This window comes from Rana temporaria, chromosome 5 (genome assembly GCF_905171775.1).
Source record: "Rana temporaria chromosome 5, aRanTem1.1, whole genome shotgun sequence".
Lineage (NCBI taxonomy): Eukaryota > Metazoa > Chordata > Amphibia > Anura > Ranidae > Rana > Rana temporaria.
Window position 1 is genome coordinate 410,347,965 of NC_053493.1, and position 19,007 is coordinate 410,366,971.

The 19,007-nt window shown below is 42.4% G+C and overlaps 1 protein-coding gene across 18 annotated transcripts in view; it reads right to left on the reverse strand.

Annotated features, from left to right (window-relative positions):
• The window catches only part of PTK2 (protein tyrosine kinase 2), a 458,969-nt gene that overhangs the window by 211,375 nt on the left and 228,587 nt on the right, over positions 1–19,007 (reverse strand). For all 18 annotated transcript variants that reach the window (XM_040355020.1, XM_040355019.1, XM_040355017.1 and 15 more), the window contains 3 exons: positions 8,983–9,123; positions 3,089–3,166; positions 174–281 (listed from right to left, as the gene is read on the reverse strand). In XM_040355020.1, coding sequence (XP_040210954.1) covers positions 174–281; positions 3,089–3,166; positions 8,983–9,123 — 327 coding nt within the window. The remainder of the gene's footprint in view (positions 1–173; positions 282–3,088; positions 3,167–8,982; positions 9,124–19,007) is intronic.

The following is a 19,007-nucleotide window of genomic DNA, read 5'->3' on the forward strand; positions in this document are numbered from 1 at the left end:
AATAAATGCAACCACTACATGGAAGGACTGGTAAGCATTAAATATTTGTGATTGGATTTAAGCTTTTACTGCACAATATGTGCAGAACAAGGGGGGATATTCCCGTATGTTACAGATATTGGTAAATAAGCATGCTTGTTGCCGCTCTGTTATCTCACACACTCTCTAGTTACCTCCGGTGCTCCGGCAATGTTCAGCTGCAAGATCCCTTTCCTGTCTTTATCTTCACTACTGGAATACTGGATGGTCTGCACCTGAGTGAAGTCTGCAAGATGCGTCGGCTGGAGGAAACAAAAGATACATCATGTAAAAAAAGAACTGATGGACGATATTTTTTTAGTGAGAAAGTCAAAGCAGATCTTAAAGCAGGGTTCCAGTCACGTTTTTTTTTGGTCATTGAATTATTATGTAGATAAAGTTCCCATTAAAGAGCATCAAACATACCACGTCGTTGTCTACAATAATAAAAAACTTGCCTCCACTGCTGTCCAGAACGATGTGGCCGTTTCCATCTCCTGTGTGGGCAATTGAAGCCCAGTACATTTTTTTCACTCTTCCCGGCGAGATGTGCATGCTGGGTAAGCTTTAAATCCCGCGCATGCGCATTAGAGCGCCGCTCGTAGCGGCTATTGTTTGTGCCGTTGTCATAATAATGGGCGGCGGAGGAACATCCCGCCCCGTTATGACGATAACAGAATCCCCACACTGCTCTCTCTCTCATCCTGCAGATGAATGAAAAGGGCTTTGTGCCCTTATTAAACATGGCGCTGTAAGGCTGCATTCACACCTTAGCGCAGCGTTTTGTACCGCGACAAAACGCGTAATTTTTTAACCTTGTTTTCGCTGGAGGGGTGATTTACACATTGTCGGCTATGCCGAACGCCGAAGCCGCCTGAAAAAAAAGGGTCTTGTTTTGAGCTTCAGGCGTACAGCGTTTCGGCGTGGAGATGTGAACCATCTCCATAGAGAACAATGTTAAATCACTCCTCCAGCATATTTTAAGCTGCAATAGCGTCGGGCTTCAGGCGTTAAACCGCCTAGGTGCGAATGGAGCCTTAACAGCACCTGTACTGTCCTTAGGAACGCACAGACTCCTGGGAAATTATGGCACTACATTCCCAGGAGTCTGCACGGTGTAGGCTAGAAAGCACCACGGTGCAGGAAGAGGGAAGATTAAGTAATCTGCCTAGCAACAACAGTTTAAAGGCATGTCAAATTATTTATTTATTTTTGTTAATGGACTAATGACATTTTTTTAAAACTACTGATGTACAGTTATATTTGAAGGTGGAGCTCCGCTTTAAGTCAATTTTTTTTTAAGATTTTGTATAGAGAAGGTGAGGGTTATAACCACTCAATTTTTTAGCATTTGGGAGATTTTTCTTCACTTCTTGTCCTGTAAACTCTACAACAGTGGTTCTCAACCCTGTCTCCAAGTACCCCCCCCCCCCACAACAGGCCATGTTTGCAGCTTTTCCTTTTTCGTGTACAGGTGCATTAATCAGAGTCAGTGGCCTGGTATTTTGGACGACTATGTTATCTAAGAGAAATTCCCAAAACATGGCCTGTTGGGGGTACTTGAGGACAGGGTCTAGAACCACTGCTCTACAAGATATGTGACAATAGCTTTTTAATGTGAGGAATATTCCCTCTGACAGCTGCCAAATGTTCGAGGTGTTCCCATCAGATTGGTTCCACTCTATTTCTGGTTTGGTGGCATCTTAAATTTTAAAACCACCCCTCTTTTTCAGCTCTGTGACACTAGTGATCAGAAGAGGAGAATTAGTAGAATTAGTAGAAATAGTAGAAATTACTAGACATGTGCATTCGTTATCGTCCGAATTTCAGGTATTTTCATTAGCGTTTTAACAAACGATAACGAAAGCACAGAAACGAAAAACGAAAGATCCGACATAAACAACTGCTTTATTTTCGTTTTCGTTGCGGTCGAATGTGCCTAACCTTAACTCTATTAGTCCAAAATTATTCTACATAAAGAGAAAAGATTAGACATAGAGAGAAAGGATTCGACATTATAGAGACATGAAGAGTCGTCGATATAGAGACATGAAGAGTCGTCGATATAGAGACATGAAGAAGAGTCGATAGAGAGACGTGAAAATGAGTCGATAGAGAGACGTGAAAATGAGTCGATAGAGAGACGTGAAAATGAGTCGATAGAGAGACGTGAAAATGAGTCGATAGAGAGACGTGAAAATGAGTCGATAGAGAGACGTGAAAATGAGTCGATAGAGAGACGTGAAAATGAGTCGATAGAGAGACGTGAAAATGAGTCGATAGAGAGACGTGAAGATTCGACATAGAGAGACGTGAAGATTCGACATAGAGAGACGTGAAGATTCGACATAGAGAGACGTGAAGATTCGACATAGAGAGACGTGAAGATTCGACATAGAGAGACGTGAAGATTCGACATAGAGAGACGTGAAGATTCGACAGAGAGACGTGAAGATTCGACATGGAGAGACGCGAAGATTCGACATAGAGAGGCATGAAGATTCGACGTGGAGCGATATGAAGATTCGACATAGAGAGACATGAAGATTCGACAGAGAGACGTGAAGATTCGACATAGAGAGACGTGAAGATTCGACATAGAGAGACGTGAAGATTCGACATAGAGAGACATGAAGATTTTTTTTTAAAGATTCTATCGAATCTTCTTTTTTTTTTTCTTAGAACATTCGACAGACACCATAAGCCTTCAATGACAGATTCGACCTTAATTTGGATTTTCGGACGAATGCATTTTTTTTTTTACGAAAAACGAAATAACTAAAAACGAATTTCGGGAGTAACTAAATAAATGTATTTTTCGGACGAAAACAAAATTACGAAACAAAATATTTCAGTGTGCACATGTCTAGAAATTACATACAACTGACATAGGACTTGTCCATTTCCCCTGGTAACAATACTGCATTGTAATTTGTACTCCGGTTATCTGCATTGTGAAAGAAAGAGGTCCCTTTCCTTGACCCTATGTATACACCCCCTTTGCAAAAATAAAATCAAAATCTTTTGTGAAAGAAAGTACACAAAAGCCGCCATCAATCCACAAACTTACATTAGATCCTTTGTCTGTAAGGTAACTGATCCCCTCTTCAGGGCCGATTGCCAACTCCACCGAAATGATCCAACTGGACTTTAATAGGATAATTTAAAGGTGAACGGAAGAGGAAAGAAAAACAAAACAAAAAGAGCGATAAGTAAGATGACACATGACAACACTTTTCTGAAAGAAACAAGCAGGCAAATATTATAAAACATTAAAGCGGGGGTTCACCCGTACAGAACACTTTTTCCCCTTAGATGGATGCTCGTTTTGTCTAGGGGAATCGGCTAGTTGTTTTAAAATATGATCCGTACTTACCGTTTACGAGATACATCTTCTCCGCCGCTTCCGGGTATGGGCTGCGGGACTGGGCGTTCCTATTTTGATTGACAGTCTTCCGAGAGGCTTCTGACGGTCGCATCCATCGCGTCACGATTTTCCGAAAGAAGCCGAACGTCGGTGCGCAGGCGCAGTATAGAGCCGCACCGACGTTCGGCTTCTTTCGGCTACTAGTGACGCGATGGATGCGACCGTCGGAAGCCTTTCGGAAGACTGTCAATCAAGAAGGAACGCCCATTCCCGAAGACCCATACCCGGAAGCAACGGAGAAGATGCATCTCGAAAGCGGTAAGTACAGCTCATATTTTAAAACAACTAGCCGATTCCCCTAGACAAAACGAGCAGGAATCTAAGGGGAAAAATTGTTTTATGGGTGAACTCCCGCTTTAAGTAGTTTTACTGGAGTTGCAAATACACAGAAACTGTATAGCTTTGCATTGACTTTCAAATGAGAGACAATCTGATTTGGGTACAATTGGGTCACTAATTTGCTTGATAAAATGTCCCTCTATGTGCCCTATGTTTGCAAAAAATCTTGTACTAAAAAAAACAAAAAAACAAAACAAAAACAAACATACTCCCCACTAGTGTCCAATCTATAACCTGGGGGACACATGAAGCCCATTGGCACTTTTTAGGCAGCCCTCGGAACCCCTGTAGCCTATGTTTACCTATTACCCCGGGATCTCTAGCCATATTTCTAATGTGTTTCCAGCCTATGCCCGTCTCCTGAAGCATGCCCCGCCACCAAAAACTTCTATAGTATGTTTGCAGTCTGACCACTTTATGCAGTGTCTTCACTCTCTGACCATCTCTTGTAGTGTATGCCTGTAGTCCTTGACCATCTCCTCTTGCATGTATCAGCATTCTCTCTTATGTTTTAGTAGCGATAAAATCAGCAATTATTATATGCGGCCCTAGAGTCGCACTTTAAGCGGTTGTAAAGGTTTAGAGAAGATCAGTCAAACATATGCAGATTAATCCAAAACACGTTCCAGAACACGAGCATTACAATCGCATAGAAAGGAAGCACCCTGGCTCCAGTGTTAATTTTGTAGACTAAAACCACTAAAACATTTCAGTCAACTAAAATGCAACGAAGACTAAAACAATTGAGATGACTAAAATACGACTAATGTCACGTACACATGGCCGTTTTACATGTCTTCTACAAAACGACCAAAAACAAATTCGAACGTGCTTCAATTTTTTATGTCGTTTTTCAAAATGTCGTTTTTTTGTGTCATAAAAAATGATCGTGTGTGGGCTAAAACAATGTTTTAAACCCGCGCATGCTCAGAAGCAAGTTATGGTACGGGAGCTTGAATGGAACAGAGTGCCGTTGTACGTGTTGTACGTAACCGCGCTTTGCTAGAGCATTTTCAGAAAACTATGGTGTGTGGGCAACGTCGACACACCATCGGCAAAGTAGTATAATAAGCCGCCGGACATTGCCGGAATAAAGTCTCCTGTGCGCATGCGCAGGAGTGACGACATCGCCGCTCCAGCCAATCACAGCGCTGGAGCGGCGATACCCAGAACACACGCCGAGGCAAGATGACATCTCGCACGGCGTGGACCAGGTAAGTTCTCTACACCTCGTTTTAAGGCAAGTATTTCATAATGAGCTAGTATGCGGTGCAAACTAGCTTATTATGGCTTTTGCCTTACAGGTGTAAAAAAAAAATAAAAAAAAAAAATTGCGGGTATACAACCGCTTAAAAAAAAAAAATGCTTAGAATAAAATCCACTTAAATTATAAAAAAAAATCGACAAGTTGTCTACCTCTGTTGTGTAATACTAACAAACACAGAAAGAGTATACATAAAATATCAAAAAGGAGTTGCGCTAATAAAATAGCGATGATGAAAAGAATTTAAAATGATTGGGATTAATTGAAATACTACAACAGTATTCATAAAGTGGTGCAACAACAGTGTCCATGCAATTGTCTTGCTTATGAGATAGCAGTGAAAAAATAAAAGTCCAAGTGCTGAACCCTACAACTACTACTGTAGTCAGGGCCGCCATCAAGGGGGTACAGGTAGTACACACCTGTAAGGGGCCCGGAGGTCCCCAGGGCCCTGGATGGCAACCCCCCTTTTTTTTATAAAAAATAAATAAAAAAAGCTATATTCTTTTTTTTTTTACATACTGTATATGTTTTTTTTTATTTTATTTAAAGGGCTCAGAGGTCCCCAGGGCCCCATGTGGCAAACCCCCTTTTGAATTTTTTGTATAAATGTTTATTTTTTTGTTTATATATATAGAGAGAGAGAGATTTTATTATTAAAGGGCCCAGAGGTCCCTAGGGCCCTGGATGGCAACCCCCCCCTTTTTTTTATATATATATTTTTTCCATTTATTTTTTTATTAAAGGGCCCAGAGGTTTCTTTTTTTAATTTTTATTAAAGGGCCCAGAGGTTCCGGATGGCAACCCCCCTTTTTTTGTAATTTATTTTCATAAAAAAAAAAAAAAAATATTAAAGGGCCCAGATGGCAACCCCCCTTTAAAAAAAAAATTATATATATATATTTTTTTATTTCTTTTTATTAAAGGGCCCCGGATGGCTACCCCCCTTTTTTTTATATATTTTTCTTTATTTTTGTAAAGGGCCCCCCCCCCCCCAACTCGCGGCAGCCCCCCCGCTTCTCAACTTCAAGCGGCCAGGGGGCCATGCCTGAAGCTGTGTAAGGGCCCCCATAATTCCTGATGGCGGCCCTGACTGTAGTATTCCAAATCATTTTCAATTATTTTTATCCTCACTATTTTATTAGCGCGTCTTCTTTTTGATACCATATTATTTGTTCATGCTCGTGCATCACAGGGCTGGAGATATTAGCAGGGTTTCTCCAAGACCCCAAAAGTTATTCCAAGGGTTAAAAAAAATAAAAAGCTGCATTTGAGTGATAGATACATACAATATTATACATTCTCATCTGCTTTGTGATATCTGGGTTAATTGTTGCTAAAAACAGGAACAGTTGGGTTTACTGTAAAATGACTCAGTTTCTGCCATTTAGAAAACATAAGCTGAAATGAGATGACGTTACATAAGTGGAGATGTGTGCGCTCAGAGAATGCTAGGAAAACCACTTTTATTTCTGAATAGAGAAGTCTTGCGGTTTGAGCCGCATCCAGGAATGTGGAGGGGGAAGTTCATCCTAATCATAAAATCACATCATAAAAAACAGTTAACAGTCAAAGAGGGAATCCTACAGATGAGTCACCTGTCAGTCTGCACATTCTAGGCAGGATTCTACCCGCATGCCTCTTTGTTTTCCCTTTACATGCATTTCACTTTTTTCCAGGAATTGTAAGAGAGCATTGCATTGGGGTGGCCTTCCTAGAACCTACATACTATTCTTCAACAGCAGCGACTGAGTCCCTGGACATTTTGTTTTAGCTTTTATTTTAAGAACGCCGGGCAAAGGTAAAAGAAAATAAAAATCTGGGGTCCCCTGGTAGCACTCCTGGCTCCTCCTCTTCTAAAGCGCCCCCATGGAGAGCAGCATTCCATAGGGGCACTTGTTCGGGTGCGCTCCCGAGTCCTGCTGCTGCATCCATTGACACAGCAGGATTCGGCCCTCCCCCCGTGTCACTGGATTTGATTGATAGCAGCGGGAGCCAAGGGCTCTATCCAATAAGGACCCGAGACAGCGACTGGAGCTGCGATGCTCGTCCCCGTCGCTGTAACGATCAGGGTCAGGTAAGAAAAATAAGGGGGGGGGGGTCTGCAGTACAGAAGTTTTTCACCTTCATGCATTAAAGCGGATGTGCACTGAAAAAAAAATATTAAAAGCCAGCAGCTACAAAAACTGCAGCTGCTGACTTTTAATATTAGGACACTTACCTGTCCTGGAGTCCAGCGCCGTCCGCAGCAGAGGACGAACGATCGCTCATCACTCTGCTGACCCCCCTCCCACCACCGCCATGCTCGGTGAGGGAACCAGGAAGTGAAGCGCTCCGGCTTCACTGCCTAATTCCCTACGGCACATGCGTGAGTCGCGCTACGCCTGCCGATTGGCTCCCGCTGTGTACTGGAAGCCGAGTGTTCCCAGAACACAACGAGGGGGGGGGGAGGGATGGGAGGTGACGTCATGCCCGCAGTCTGCCCGAGACTGTGTGACTGGAAAAGAGGGTGCAAATACCTCTATCTGCACCCCCCTTCCCCCTGAAAGGTGTCAAATGTGACACCGGAGGGGGGGAGGGTTCCGATCAGCGGGAGTTCCACTTTAGGGTGGAGCTTCGCTTTAAGGTGAAAAACTGAGGGTTTACAACCCTTTTTTGCAGAGATTTTTTTTTCACTTTGTTTGGCTATTGGACAGGAAGTGAAATCTCCCATATGGGACACAGATGGTGAAAAAACTGACAGGGGTTATAACCCCCCCTTACTCATTCCAAAATGAAAAAAAAAAGTTTTGCCCATAGTTCTACTTTAACCGCTTAAGGACCAGCGCATGACGATATACATTGACAAAACGGCACGGCTGAGCATATGGACGTACCTGTATGTCCCCTTTAAGATGTGGCATTGTGGGCACGGTCGCACACCACAAGCTCCATTAGTCCGACCGCGGGTCCCGCGCACACGATGTCTGCAGGGATACTTGCGATCCTCTCACGGTGGGGAAGAAGGGGAAATGCTGATGTAAAACAAGCATTTCCCCATTCTTCCTAGTGACAAAGACACTGATCACAGCTCCCTGTGATCGGGAGTGGTGATCAGTGTGGTGTCACACGTAACCGATCCCCCCTACAGTTAGAACACATCCCTAGGACACACTTAACCCCTTCAGCGCCCCTACTGGTTAACCCCTTCCCTGCCAGTGTCATTTTTACAGTATCAGTGCATTTTTATAGCACTGATCGCTGTATCAATGACAATGGTCACAAAATGGTGTTGAGTGTCTGATGTGTCCGCCATAATGTCGCAGTCACGACAAAAATCACTGATCGCCGCCATTATTAAAAAATAAAAATATTAAATAAAAATGCCATAAAACTATCCCCTATTTTGTAAACGCTATAACTTTTGTGCAAACCAATCCATAAACACTTACTGCGATTTTGTTTACCAAAAATATGTAGAAGAATATGTATCGGCCTAAACTGAGGAAAAAACATTTTATATATTTTTGGGGGGATATTTATTATAGCAAAAAGTAAAAAATATTGCTTTTTTTTTTTCAAAATTGTCGCTCCTTTTTTTTTTGTTTATAGCGCAAAAAAATTAAAAACCGCAAAAGGTGATCAAATACCACCAAAAGAAAGCTCTATTTGTGGGGAAAAAAAATACGCCAATTTTGTTTGGGAGCCACATCGCACGCGCAATTGTCCGTTAAAGCGACGCAGTGCCGAATCCCAAAAAGTGGCCTGGTCTTTGACCAGCAATATGGTCCGGGGCTGAAGTGGTTAAAGAAAAAGAAGGAATAAAGGCATTTTTATGCACCACAAAGTTTAAAAATCTAAATTTTGCATTTTATCATTTAAAATTCACATGGATGAAAAGATTTGAGACATCTGCATGGGGCAAGATGTAAGTTAGGTTCTGTCATGTACTTACTCCCAGAGCACACTTAAAGCATTCCTTATCAAATCTGTAAACCGGTGAGAGGATTTCAAAGAACTTCAGGATGCTTTCTTCCCGGTTCAGGTTGGCAAATTGGCGGAATGTCTGCTGAATCAGCTTCCGAAGAGATTTTGCCTGCAAGACACAAATCACACAATATTGAGTCCATAACGGTGTGTATGCAATACAGCTACTTCCTCAGATGTCATTCAGTATAGTAGGAAAGCATACCCCCCAACCGTCCCGGATTCCGCGGTAAATCCCGCGATTCGCGGTAAATCCCGCGATTTCGCGGCACCCCCCCCCCCCCCGTGATAAGTCCCGGACCCCCCCCCGCTCAACAACTCAGATCTGCGTGCATAAACACACAGATCCACCTCCTGCGGTGAGGAGACCAATGTGTGTTCCCAGTACAGAGGAACACACATCCGTCTCCTCCCCTTGAGAGTCCGCTCCCCCCTACAGTTAGAACACACCTTAGGGAACATATTTCAACGCCCCCTAGTGGTTTACTCCTTCCCTGCCAGTCACATTTACACAGTAATCAATGCATATTTATAGCATTAATCGCTGTATAAATGTGAATGGTCCCAAAAACGTGTCAAAAGTGTCCGCCGCAATGTCACGGTCACAGTAAAAAAACGCAAATCGCCGCCAATACTAGTAAAAAAATTTATAAAATAAAAAAAGCCGTAAATCTATCACCTAAAATATGTAGAATACGTATCGGCCTAAACTGAGGGGAAAAAACTTTTTTTTTTAAAAAAAATTGTGATATTTATTAAATAAAGAAGTAAAAAATATTGTGTTTTTTTTTTTTAAATTGTCGCTCTTCTTTTGTTTAAAGCGCAAAAAATAAAAACCGCAGAGATGATCAAATACCACCAAACAAAAGCTCTATTTGTGGGGGGGGGTGACATAAAGATTTAGTTTGGGTACAGTGTTGCATGACCATGCAATTGTCATTCAAAGTGCAACAGCGCTAAAAACTAAAAATTGGTCTGGGCAGGAAGGGGGTGAAAACGCCCTGTATGGAAGGGGTTAATAGAAATAAGCACGTCAGGACATCTTGATTGTGAGATCTGGGGTCAAAAAGACGTCAGATCTCACATTCACACTTAAAATCCATAAAAAAAATAAAATAATAATAAAATAAAAAAATGTCAGTCTGACGAGTCACCCCTGTAGAACCAGCTCTTGGTGTTTCTCCTCACTAACCTTTTTAAATGCATTTGTGGATCTGTTTTTTTTTTTGCACCTGAACTCAATAATCTGGAGGGGGGGGGTCTAAATGTTTCTGGTTATAGAGTGTACTAGTACTTTCTCCAGTTTCTTCACCATATACTTTCTCATCTGACCAGCAACATATAAAAATTATTACATTTGAATGTGTTTAAAGTCATTATCGCTCACTATATGTTGCCGGCTTTGTCGCACTGCATGGTAATTGAGCTTTACTGTTTATCTCTCAAAGAAGATCTGTCCATCTGCTCAAAGCTGATTAAAAAAATGTTTTGTGGCTTCTCCTTTAATCCCAGCGGTAGCTTTGCAGAGATGCTGCAGGAAGCCACCGGAGGGAGAATGCACACAACTGAAATGAACGCCATCATTAAATAAGTGAAAGTCACAAACAACATTACTCAGATAAAAGTTACAACCACCCAAACTTTGTCCTTGCTGAAAGCAGAAAACGGCTTTCCAGTTGATGTCGGTGGTCAGTGAGTAGCCACTTTCGCACATTCCATAGTGCGTTCCGACATGTCAATTTAGCCTCGTACACACGATCGGATTTTCCAACAATTGTGTGATGGCAGGGTTTTGTGGGATAATCCGACCGTTTGTACGCTCTTCATCGAACAATTCTTGTCGGAATTTTCCGACAACAAATGTTTTATAGCATGCTTTCAAATTTTCCGACAACAAATGTGTGTTGTCGGATTTTACGATCGTATGTACACAAGTCCCTCGGAAAAAAAATCCAACGTAGAAACATCCATGCTCCAAACCAATGCGAGCCATAAGACATTAGCAGAAGTTGCCCAAAAGGTGGCGCTAAAGAGCTGAAAAAAAACACGTAGTTTTGTGTATGTTGGCTGAAAAGGTTCTGCCGTCTGCATGCAGAACAATGACTAAGCACTGATCGCAGTTCGAAACGCTTAGGCTGTCTCCCACCCTTTGCTGTTATTTGTAGTGCATTTTCCATCCACTGTTTAAAAAAAATGAAGACAACCTAAGGTTTTTTTTGGAGGTGCGGCTGTCCATCATTTTAGCTTCTAGCCGCACGGTCCTATTGATTTAGACATGGACGTAAATCCCTATTCACAGACGACTTACGCAAACAACGTAATATTTTCGAATTTCGAAGCGGGAACGGCGGCCATACTTTAAGATTGGCTACGCCACCTAGGGGGATGACTATCTTTAGGCGGCCTATCTCTTACGGAAACGGCGTATCTGTACTGCGTCGGCCGGGCGTACGTTCGTGAATAGTTGTATCTAGTGATTTACATATTCTACGCGACCGCAATGGAAGCGCCACCTAGCGGCCAGCCTAAATATTGCACCCTAAGATAGGACGGCGCAAGCCGTCGTATCTTAGATAGGTTTAAGTGTATCTCTGTTTCTCTATGTATCTCTATGTGAATCTAGCTATTAAAAAATAAAAATCAACAATTTCTACACAAATCTGGTATAAACTGAACATGTTTATTAACCACTTTAAGACTGCCCACCGCACATATACTGCGACAGGACGGCTTTATTGCGTGAAACTACATACCTGTACATCGTTTCATGCAATAGATACTGTGGGCATGTGAGAGTCTGGCAAACTATGTCCGCCAGCCACCCGCGAACGCTGCACAGGCGGATCCCCGTTCTGATAGGGGACAACAAGGAGATTGGCTGTTCCTAGTGATCAGGAACAGCGATCTCTGTGTTGTCCTAGTGAGTCTACCCCCCCCCCCCCCCCCACAGTCATCTTTAGGGACAACACGTTCACTTGTTGCCCAATATATCCCAACCACTTTCAGGTGCCCCATTAATGAGATAATTAGCCTCTTGCTGACCAGCCATCGTCGTTATACGGCGGCAGGTTGGCACGGCTGCGCAATCCGCCGTAGGTGTACGGCGGCCGCTTTAAGAGGTATAGGGGGTGCGACACCGTAGCCGATGCACGTGGCTGGCAGCCGCGATGTCCGCTGGCGTCCCACCATCACTTCTGAGAGATAGAATGGGGATCTGTCAACATAAACAGACAGATCACCATTTTGTCAGGGAAGTAGAGAGATCTGCTGTTTTTAGTGATCAGGAACAGCAATCTCTCTCTACTAACAGTCAGTCCCCTCCCCCCCACAGTTAGAAACACCTCCCTAGGGAACATTTAACCCCTCGATCGCCCCCTAGTGTTAACCCCTTCACTGCCGGGGTCATTTATACAGTTCTCAGTGGCTGTTTATAGCACTGATCGCTGTATAAATGTCACTGGTCCTGAAAAAGTGTCAAAGGCGTCCGATCTGTCTGCCGCAATGTTGCAGTCCCGCCAAAACTCGCAGATCGCCGCCATTACTAGTATAAAAAACAATAATAATAAAAATGCCATAAATCTATCCCCTATTTTGTAGACGCTATAACGTTTGCGCAAACCAATCACTATATGCTTATTGCGATTTTTATTACGTATGGGCCTAAAGTGATGAAGACATTTATTTTTTTGGGATATTTATTAAAGCAAAAAAAAAATATTTTTTTTCAAAATTGACCGTCTTATTTTTTGTTTATAGCGCAAAAAATAAAAACCGCAGAGGTGATGAAATACCACCAAAAGAAAGCTCTATTTGTGGGGAAAAAAGGGACTTCAGTTTTGTTTGTGTACAATGTCGCACAATCGCGCAAATGTTAGTAAAAGCGACGCAGTGCAATATCGCAAAAAATGGCCTGGTCATTAACCACTTATCTACCAGCCGCCGTCAATTGACAGCGGCATAGTAGCTCAGTTGTTCCGAGAGGACGTCATATGACGTCCTCGTCTTAAGGCCACTAGGGGGCGCGCACGCTCCCGCCGTGCTACTGGGAACGCGATGCACGTGCCCGGTAAACACACAGAACCACGTCCTGTCAGGGAGAGAGGAGACCGATCCGTTTCCCCTTGTACATAGGGACACAGATCGGTCACCTCCCCCAGTCAGTCCCCTTCCCCCACAGTTAGAAACACTATGCAGGGTACACATTTAACCCCTTCCTTGCCCCCTAGTGTTAACCCCTTCCCTGCCAGTCACATTTATACAGTTATCAGTTCATATTTATAGCACTGTTCACTGAATAAATGTGAATGGTCCCAAAAATGTGTCATAAGTGTCCAATGAGTCCGCCATAATGTCGCAGTCCCAATAAAAAAAAAAACGCAGATCGCCGCCATTACTAGTAAAAAAAAAAAAAAAAAAAAACATAATTATGTCCCCTATTTTATAGGAGCTAAAACTTTTGCGCAAACCAGTCACTATACGCTTATTGCGATTTTTTTTTTTTTTTACCAAAAATATGTAGAAGAATACGTATTGGCCTAAACTGAGAACATTTTTTAAAAGATGGGACATTTATTATAGCAAAAAAGTAAAAAATAGTTTTTTTTTTCAAAATTAACGCTCTTTTTTTGTTTATAGCACAAAAAAATAAAAACCGCAGCGGCAATCAAATATCAACAAAAGAAAGCTCTATTTGTGGGAAAAAAAGGACGTCAATTTTGTTTGGGAGCCACGTCACACGACCGCGCAATTGTCAGTTAAAGCGACGCAGTGCCGCAAGCTGAAATTTCGCCTGGGCAGGAAGGGGGCATATGTGCCCAGTAAACAAGTGGTTAAGGGGGCAAATCCTTCCGGGGCTGAAGTGGTTAATGTTATTCACCTAACCGGTCCAGTGGCCGATCGGTGAATATGTGAACTATTTTACCTGCCAATTGATTTCTCTGTTCAGCAGGTCATGCAAAACGCATACCTCCGCCACATTGCATAGCTGTAATGCGGACGCCATTGCTGGCCTGCTGACTGGACTGTGAGAGTGCTACAGGTCAAAATGACAAAAGAAGCCCGAAACAAACATCTAATGGTGAAACACAAGTGTAAATCAAAGAAGGCCTTTTCAGACTTGTAATTGGCCAGATGAAAGGCTTTCAAAGCACCGAGCCTGATCCACACCATGACTAACACGGCTCACACCCTTCACTAAAAGACACAAAGTAATCTGAAGAAAACCCACTGCTAATTTGTTAAGCTGGTTTCAAGAATCTTTTCTTGTCCCATAGCAGGGCAATTATAAACAGCCAGTGGGGGTCTTCGGGGGTAATCTGCCTGGAAATTGTTCTGTGCATATTTATTACTAAAATTAAAGAAACCTGGAATACCCATATGACTTCACGTAATTGGGCCTTATTCACATAGCCCTATAAAAAAATTAAAAAATAAAGTTTTATATTAGGGGTGCACCGAAATGGAAATTTCAGAACCGAAACGAAACCAAAATAAAAAAAAAATGTCAGGCCGAAACCGAAAATTACTTTTTTTTTTTTTTTTTAATAATTGTATGTTAAAACACCACCCCCACCTCCTGCCACAATCACCTCCTGCCAGCTCCTGCCCCCACCACCATCACCTCCTGCCAGCTCTTGCCGCCATCACCTCCTGCCCCCAACACCTCCTGCAATAGTAAATGACAGCAGCAGGAGGTATCCAGAGATACAAGATGGTTATATCCGAATGCAGACAAATACTGCCAGGTCAGCACATCATTTTATATGAATGGGACACACCTGATGGGTACAGACAACCCAGGGCCAACACACCTTTTAAATATTGTTTCTCAAATACAAGGCAGGCCAGTGTGTCTGCACACTACATAAACATGCTTGCTTGGCTGTTGTGAGTAAGCCTGATTATGCATGTTTGGTGGTCATGGACTGGTTGTCTGTGACAGTCAGTCACAGACATTACCTTAACTGCTGGCATAAGCAAGTCCCGCCGTCGGATGATGAAATCAGCAGCTTGCTCGAGGGGTTGGATGGCGCCCAGCCCCCACAGAGCGCAGACTTGACTGAGTCTGAGGGGGAGCCGCATGGACAGCCGCCGATGGTCGGACTCGCATCCGCCAGTGACTGGCTGCGACGTCATGACATCGATGCTGGCGGTAGCAGAGCCAAAGGTCAGGGGAAGCAGGAAACGAGCCGTACGCACGGTAATTAAGTCCGGCGCTGAGGTGGGACATTATCGGCCAGTATTTTGTTGTTTCGGCATGCCCCTAAAAACGCGATTTTCGGCCGATATGTATCGGCACCAATATATCGGTGCACCCCTAATATTAACGCATTTGAACACAGCTCCATGGTTTTCAATGGAGACATTCACACAGGAGCGTAAACATGCACTGCGGTTCAGATTCGTAATACAAAATCAAAAAACCTGCGTCTGAGCACATTCATAAAAATGCATGTCAGATGCAGGTATTGGGAAAAATAAAACAGGATAGTTTCAAGCAAGTATTTACTCAAGCAAGTATTTACTCAAAGCAAGCGTGAAAGAGAACCTGGTTGATGGAGCGTGTGATGAGGCTGAAGCATTATGGGTGGAACTGCATACAGATGTGCGTAGTTCAAAATTAATCATTGGAGTTTGTTATAAACCACCCAATGTTAATGAGGAGGTGGAGACTCAGCTCCTTGCACAGATGGAAAGGGCTGCAAGGTCTGGGACGGTGATAATAATGGGGGATTTTAACTACCCAGAAATTGACTGGATTAATGGCACTTCTGGGACAGTTAAAGGACAAAAATTTAAAAACCTATTGCAGGACAATTTTATGGTGCAGTTTATTGAGGCCCCAACTAGGAATGATGCTCTGTTGGACCTGATAATCTCAAACCATGCAGAGCTTATTACTAATGTTCAGATAAAGGAACACCTGGGTAGCAGTGATCATAACATGATTTCATTTAATGTTAACTATAAGCAAGAAATACATACAGGAAATATTAAAACACTAAATTTTAAGAGAGCAAATTTTCCAAGGATGAGGGCTGCTCTCCAGGACTTGGACTGGGAGGGACTATTGGCACATATGAACACAGAACAGAAATGGGAATTCTTCAAAAAGACTGTGTGGAACCTCACTGCAAAGTATGTTCCCATGGGCAATAAGTTTAAAAGGCTAAAAATAAAACCTATGTGGCTCACGGTCAAAGTTAAAAAAGCTATAAACAATAAGAAAGTAGCTTTTAAAAAATATAAAAATGAAGGAACACTAGTGTTGTTTAAATGTTACAAAGAATATAACAGGATATGCAAAAAGGAAATCAAGGATGCAAAAATTCAAAACGAACGACAGATTGCAAAAGATAGTAGGACAAACCCCAAAAAATTCTTTAAATATATTAATAGTAAAAAGGTGAAGTCTGAGCATGTAGGCCCCTTACAAAATAATCTAGAGTGGGTGACTGGGGACAAAGAGAAGGCAAATTTATTAAATGTTTTCTTCAGCTCTGTGTATACAATGGAGCATGGGGGAGCTCATGTCCAAAATGGGGGTGGGAGTGACACAGCCCCAAATCCACAATGGCTCAAAAGTGATATGGTCCAGAAATATTTAGACAGAATAAAGGTGGATAAAGCACCTGGACCTGATGGCATCCACCCACGGATCCTAGGTGAGTTGAGCTCTGTCATTTCAAAGCCACTGTATCTAATATTTAGGGACTCATTAATGACAGGAATAGTACCACTGGATTGGCGCAGGGCCAATGTGGTGCCCATATTTAAAAAGGGAACAAAGTCTTTACCAAGTAACTATAGACCTGTTAGTTTAACTTCTATAGTTGGGAAGATACTGGAACGTTTAATAAAAGACCACATGGATGAGTTCTTGCTGGAAAAAAACTATTTAAGCAGCAGTCAACATGGATTCATGAAAGACAGAAGTTGTCAGACAAACCTGATTTCCTTTTATGAAGAGGTAAGTAAAACCCTGGACAGAGGCGTGGCTGTGGACGTGATATATTTGGATTTTGCAAAAGCGTTCGATACAGTTCCGCACACACAGCTCATGTGTAAGGTAAGGTCTACAGGATTGGATATATCAGTTTGTAAATGGATAGAAAACTGGCTGAAAGCCAGAATTCAGAGAGTCGTGGTTAATGATTCTTACTCTGAATGGTCCAATGTTATCAGTGGTGTACCCCAAGGTTCAGTGCTGGGACCCTTACTTTTCAATATATTTATAAATGATATTGGGTCTGAGATCAAAAGTAACATTTCTGTCTTTGCAGATGACACCAAGCTATGCAGTGGAATAACGTCCTTACAGGATGTCTCCAATTTACAAGCCGACCTCAATGCTCTGTCTGATTGGGCGACTAAGTGGCAGATGAGGTTTAATGTAGATAAATGTAAAGTTATGCACTTGGGGGCTAAGAATATGCATGCATCATACATACTAGGGGGAGTACAACTGGGGGGGTCTGTAGTGGAGAAAGATCTGGGGGTTTTAGTTGATCATAAGCTCAATAATGGCATGCAATGCCAAGCTGCGGTTTCCAAAGCGAGCAAAGTCCTTTCTTGTATTAAGAGAGGTATGGACTCCAGAGAGAGAGAGATAATTTTGCCCCTGTACAAATCATTAGTAAGACCTCATCTGGAATATGCAGTTCAGTTTTGGGCACCAGTTCTCAAAAAGGATATAGGAGAACTGGAGAAAGTGCAGAGAAGAGCAACCAAACTGATAAGAGGCATGGAGGAGCTCAGCTATGAGGAAAGATTAGAAGAACTAAATCTATTCACTCTTGAGAAGAGGAGAATTAGGGGGGATATGATCAACATGTACAAATATATAAGAGGTCCATACAGTGAACTTGGTGTTGAGTTATTCACTTTACGGTCATCACTGAGGACAAGGGGGCACTCTTTACGTCTAGAGGAAAAGAGATTTCACCTCCAAATACGGAAAGGTTTTTTCACAGTAAGAGCTGTGAAAATGTGGAACAGACTCCCTCCAGAGGTGGTTCTGGCCAGATCAGTAGATTGCTTTAAGAAAGGTCTGGATTCTTTCCTAAATGTACAGAATATAACTGAGTACTAAGATTTGTAGGTAAAGTTGATCCAGGGTAAATCCGATTGCCTCTCGGGGGATCAGGAAGGAATTTTTTCCCCTGCTGTAGCAAATTGGATCATGCTCCGCTGGGGTTTTTTGCCTTCCTCTGGATCAACTGTGGGTATGAAGTTGGGTGTATAGGATTTTACTGTGTTTTTTTATTTTGTTTTTTGTGGTTGAACTGGATGGACTTGTGTCTTTTTTCAACCTGACTAACTATGTAACTATGTAATTGTTACTCTTTTGGAACTTTTGTGCTAGAAAAAAAAATGTGCAAGAAGATCAGTAAAAATGTTTACACCCACGTGAATGTAACCTAATGCCGCGTACACATGATCATTTTTTGGCATGAAAAAAACGTTGTTTTAAAAAAATGTTGGTGTGTGGGCTTCACCTCATTTTTCGTGTTCTGAAAAACGACAATTTTTTTTTTTCGAACATGCTGCATTTTTTTAACGACGTTTTAAACAATGTCGTTTTCGGGTTGTAAAAAATGATTGCGTGTGGGCTAAAACAACGTTAAAAACCCGCGTAAGCTCAGAAGCAAGTTATGAGACGGGAGCGCACGTTCTGGTAAAACTAGCGTTCGTAATGGAGTAAGCACATTCATCACGCTGTAACAGACAAGAAAAGCGTGAATCCTCTTTTACTAACACGTAATCAGCTAAAGCAGCCCCAAGGGTGTCGTCATCCGCATGGAACTTCCCCTTTATAGTGCCGTCGTACGTGTTGTGCATCACCGCGCTTTGCTAGAGCATTTTTTTAAAACGATGGTGTGGGGGCAAGGCTATTTTAATGATGAAGTTGGAAAAACCTTGTTTTTTTTTCATGCCGAAAAATGATCGTGTGTACGCGGCATTACGGTTTGAAATATAAAATATTCAACTGTA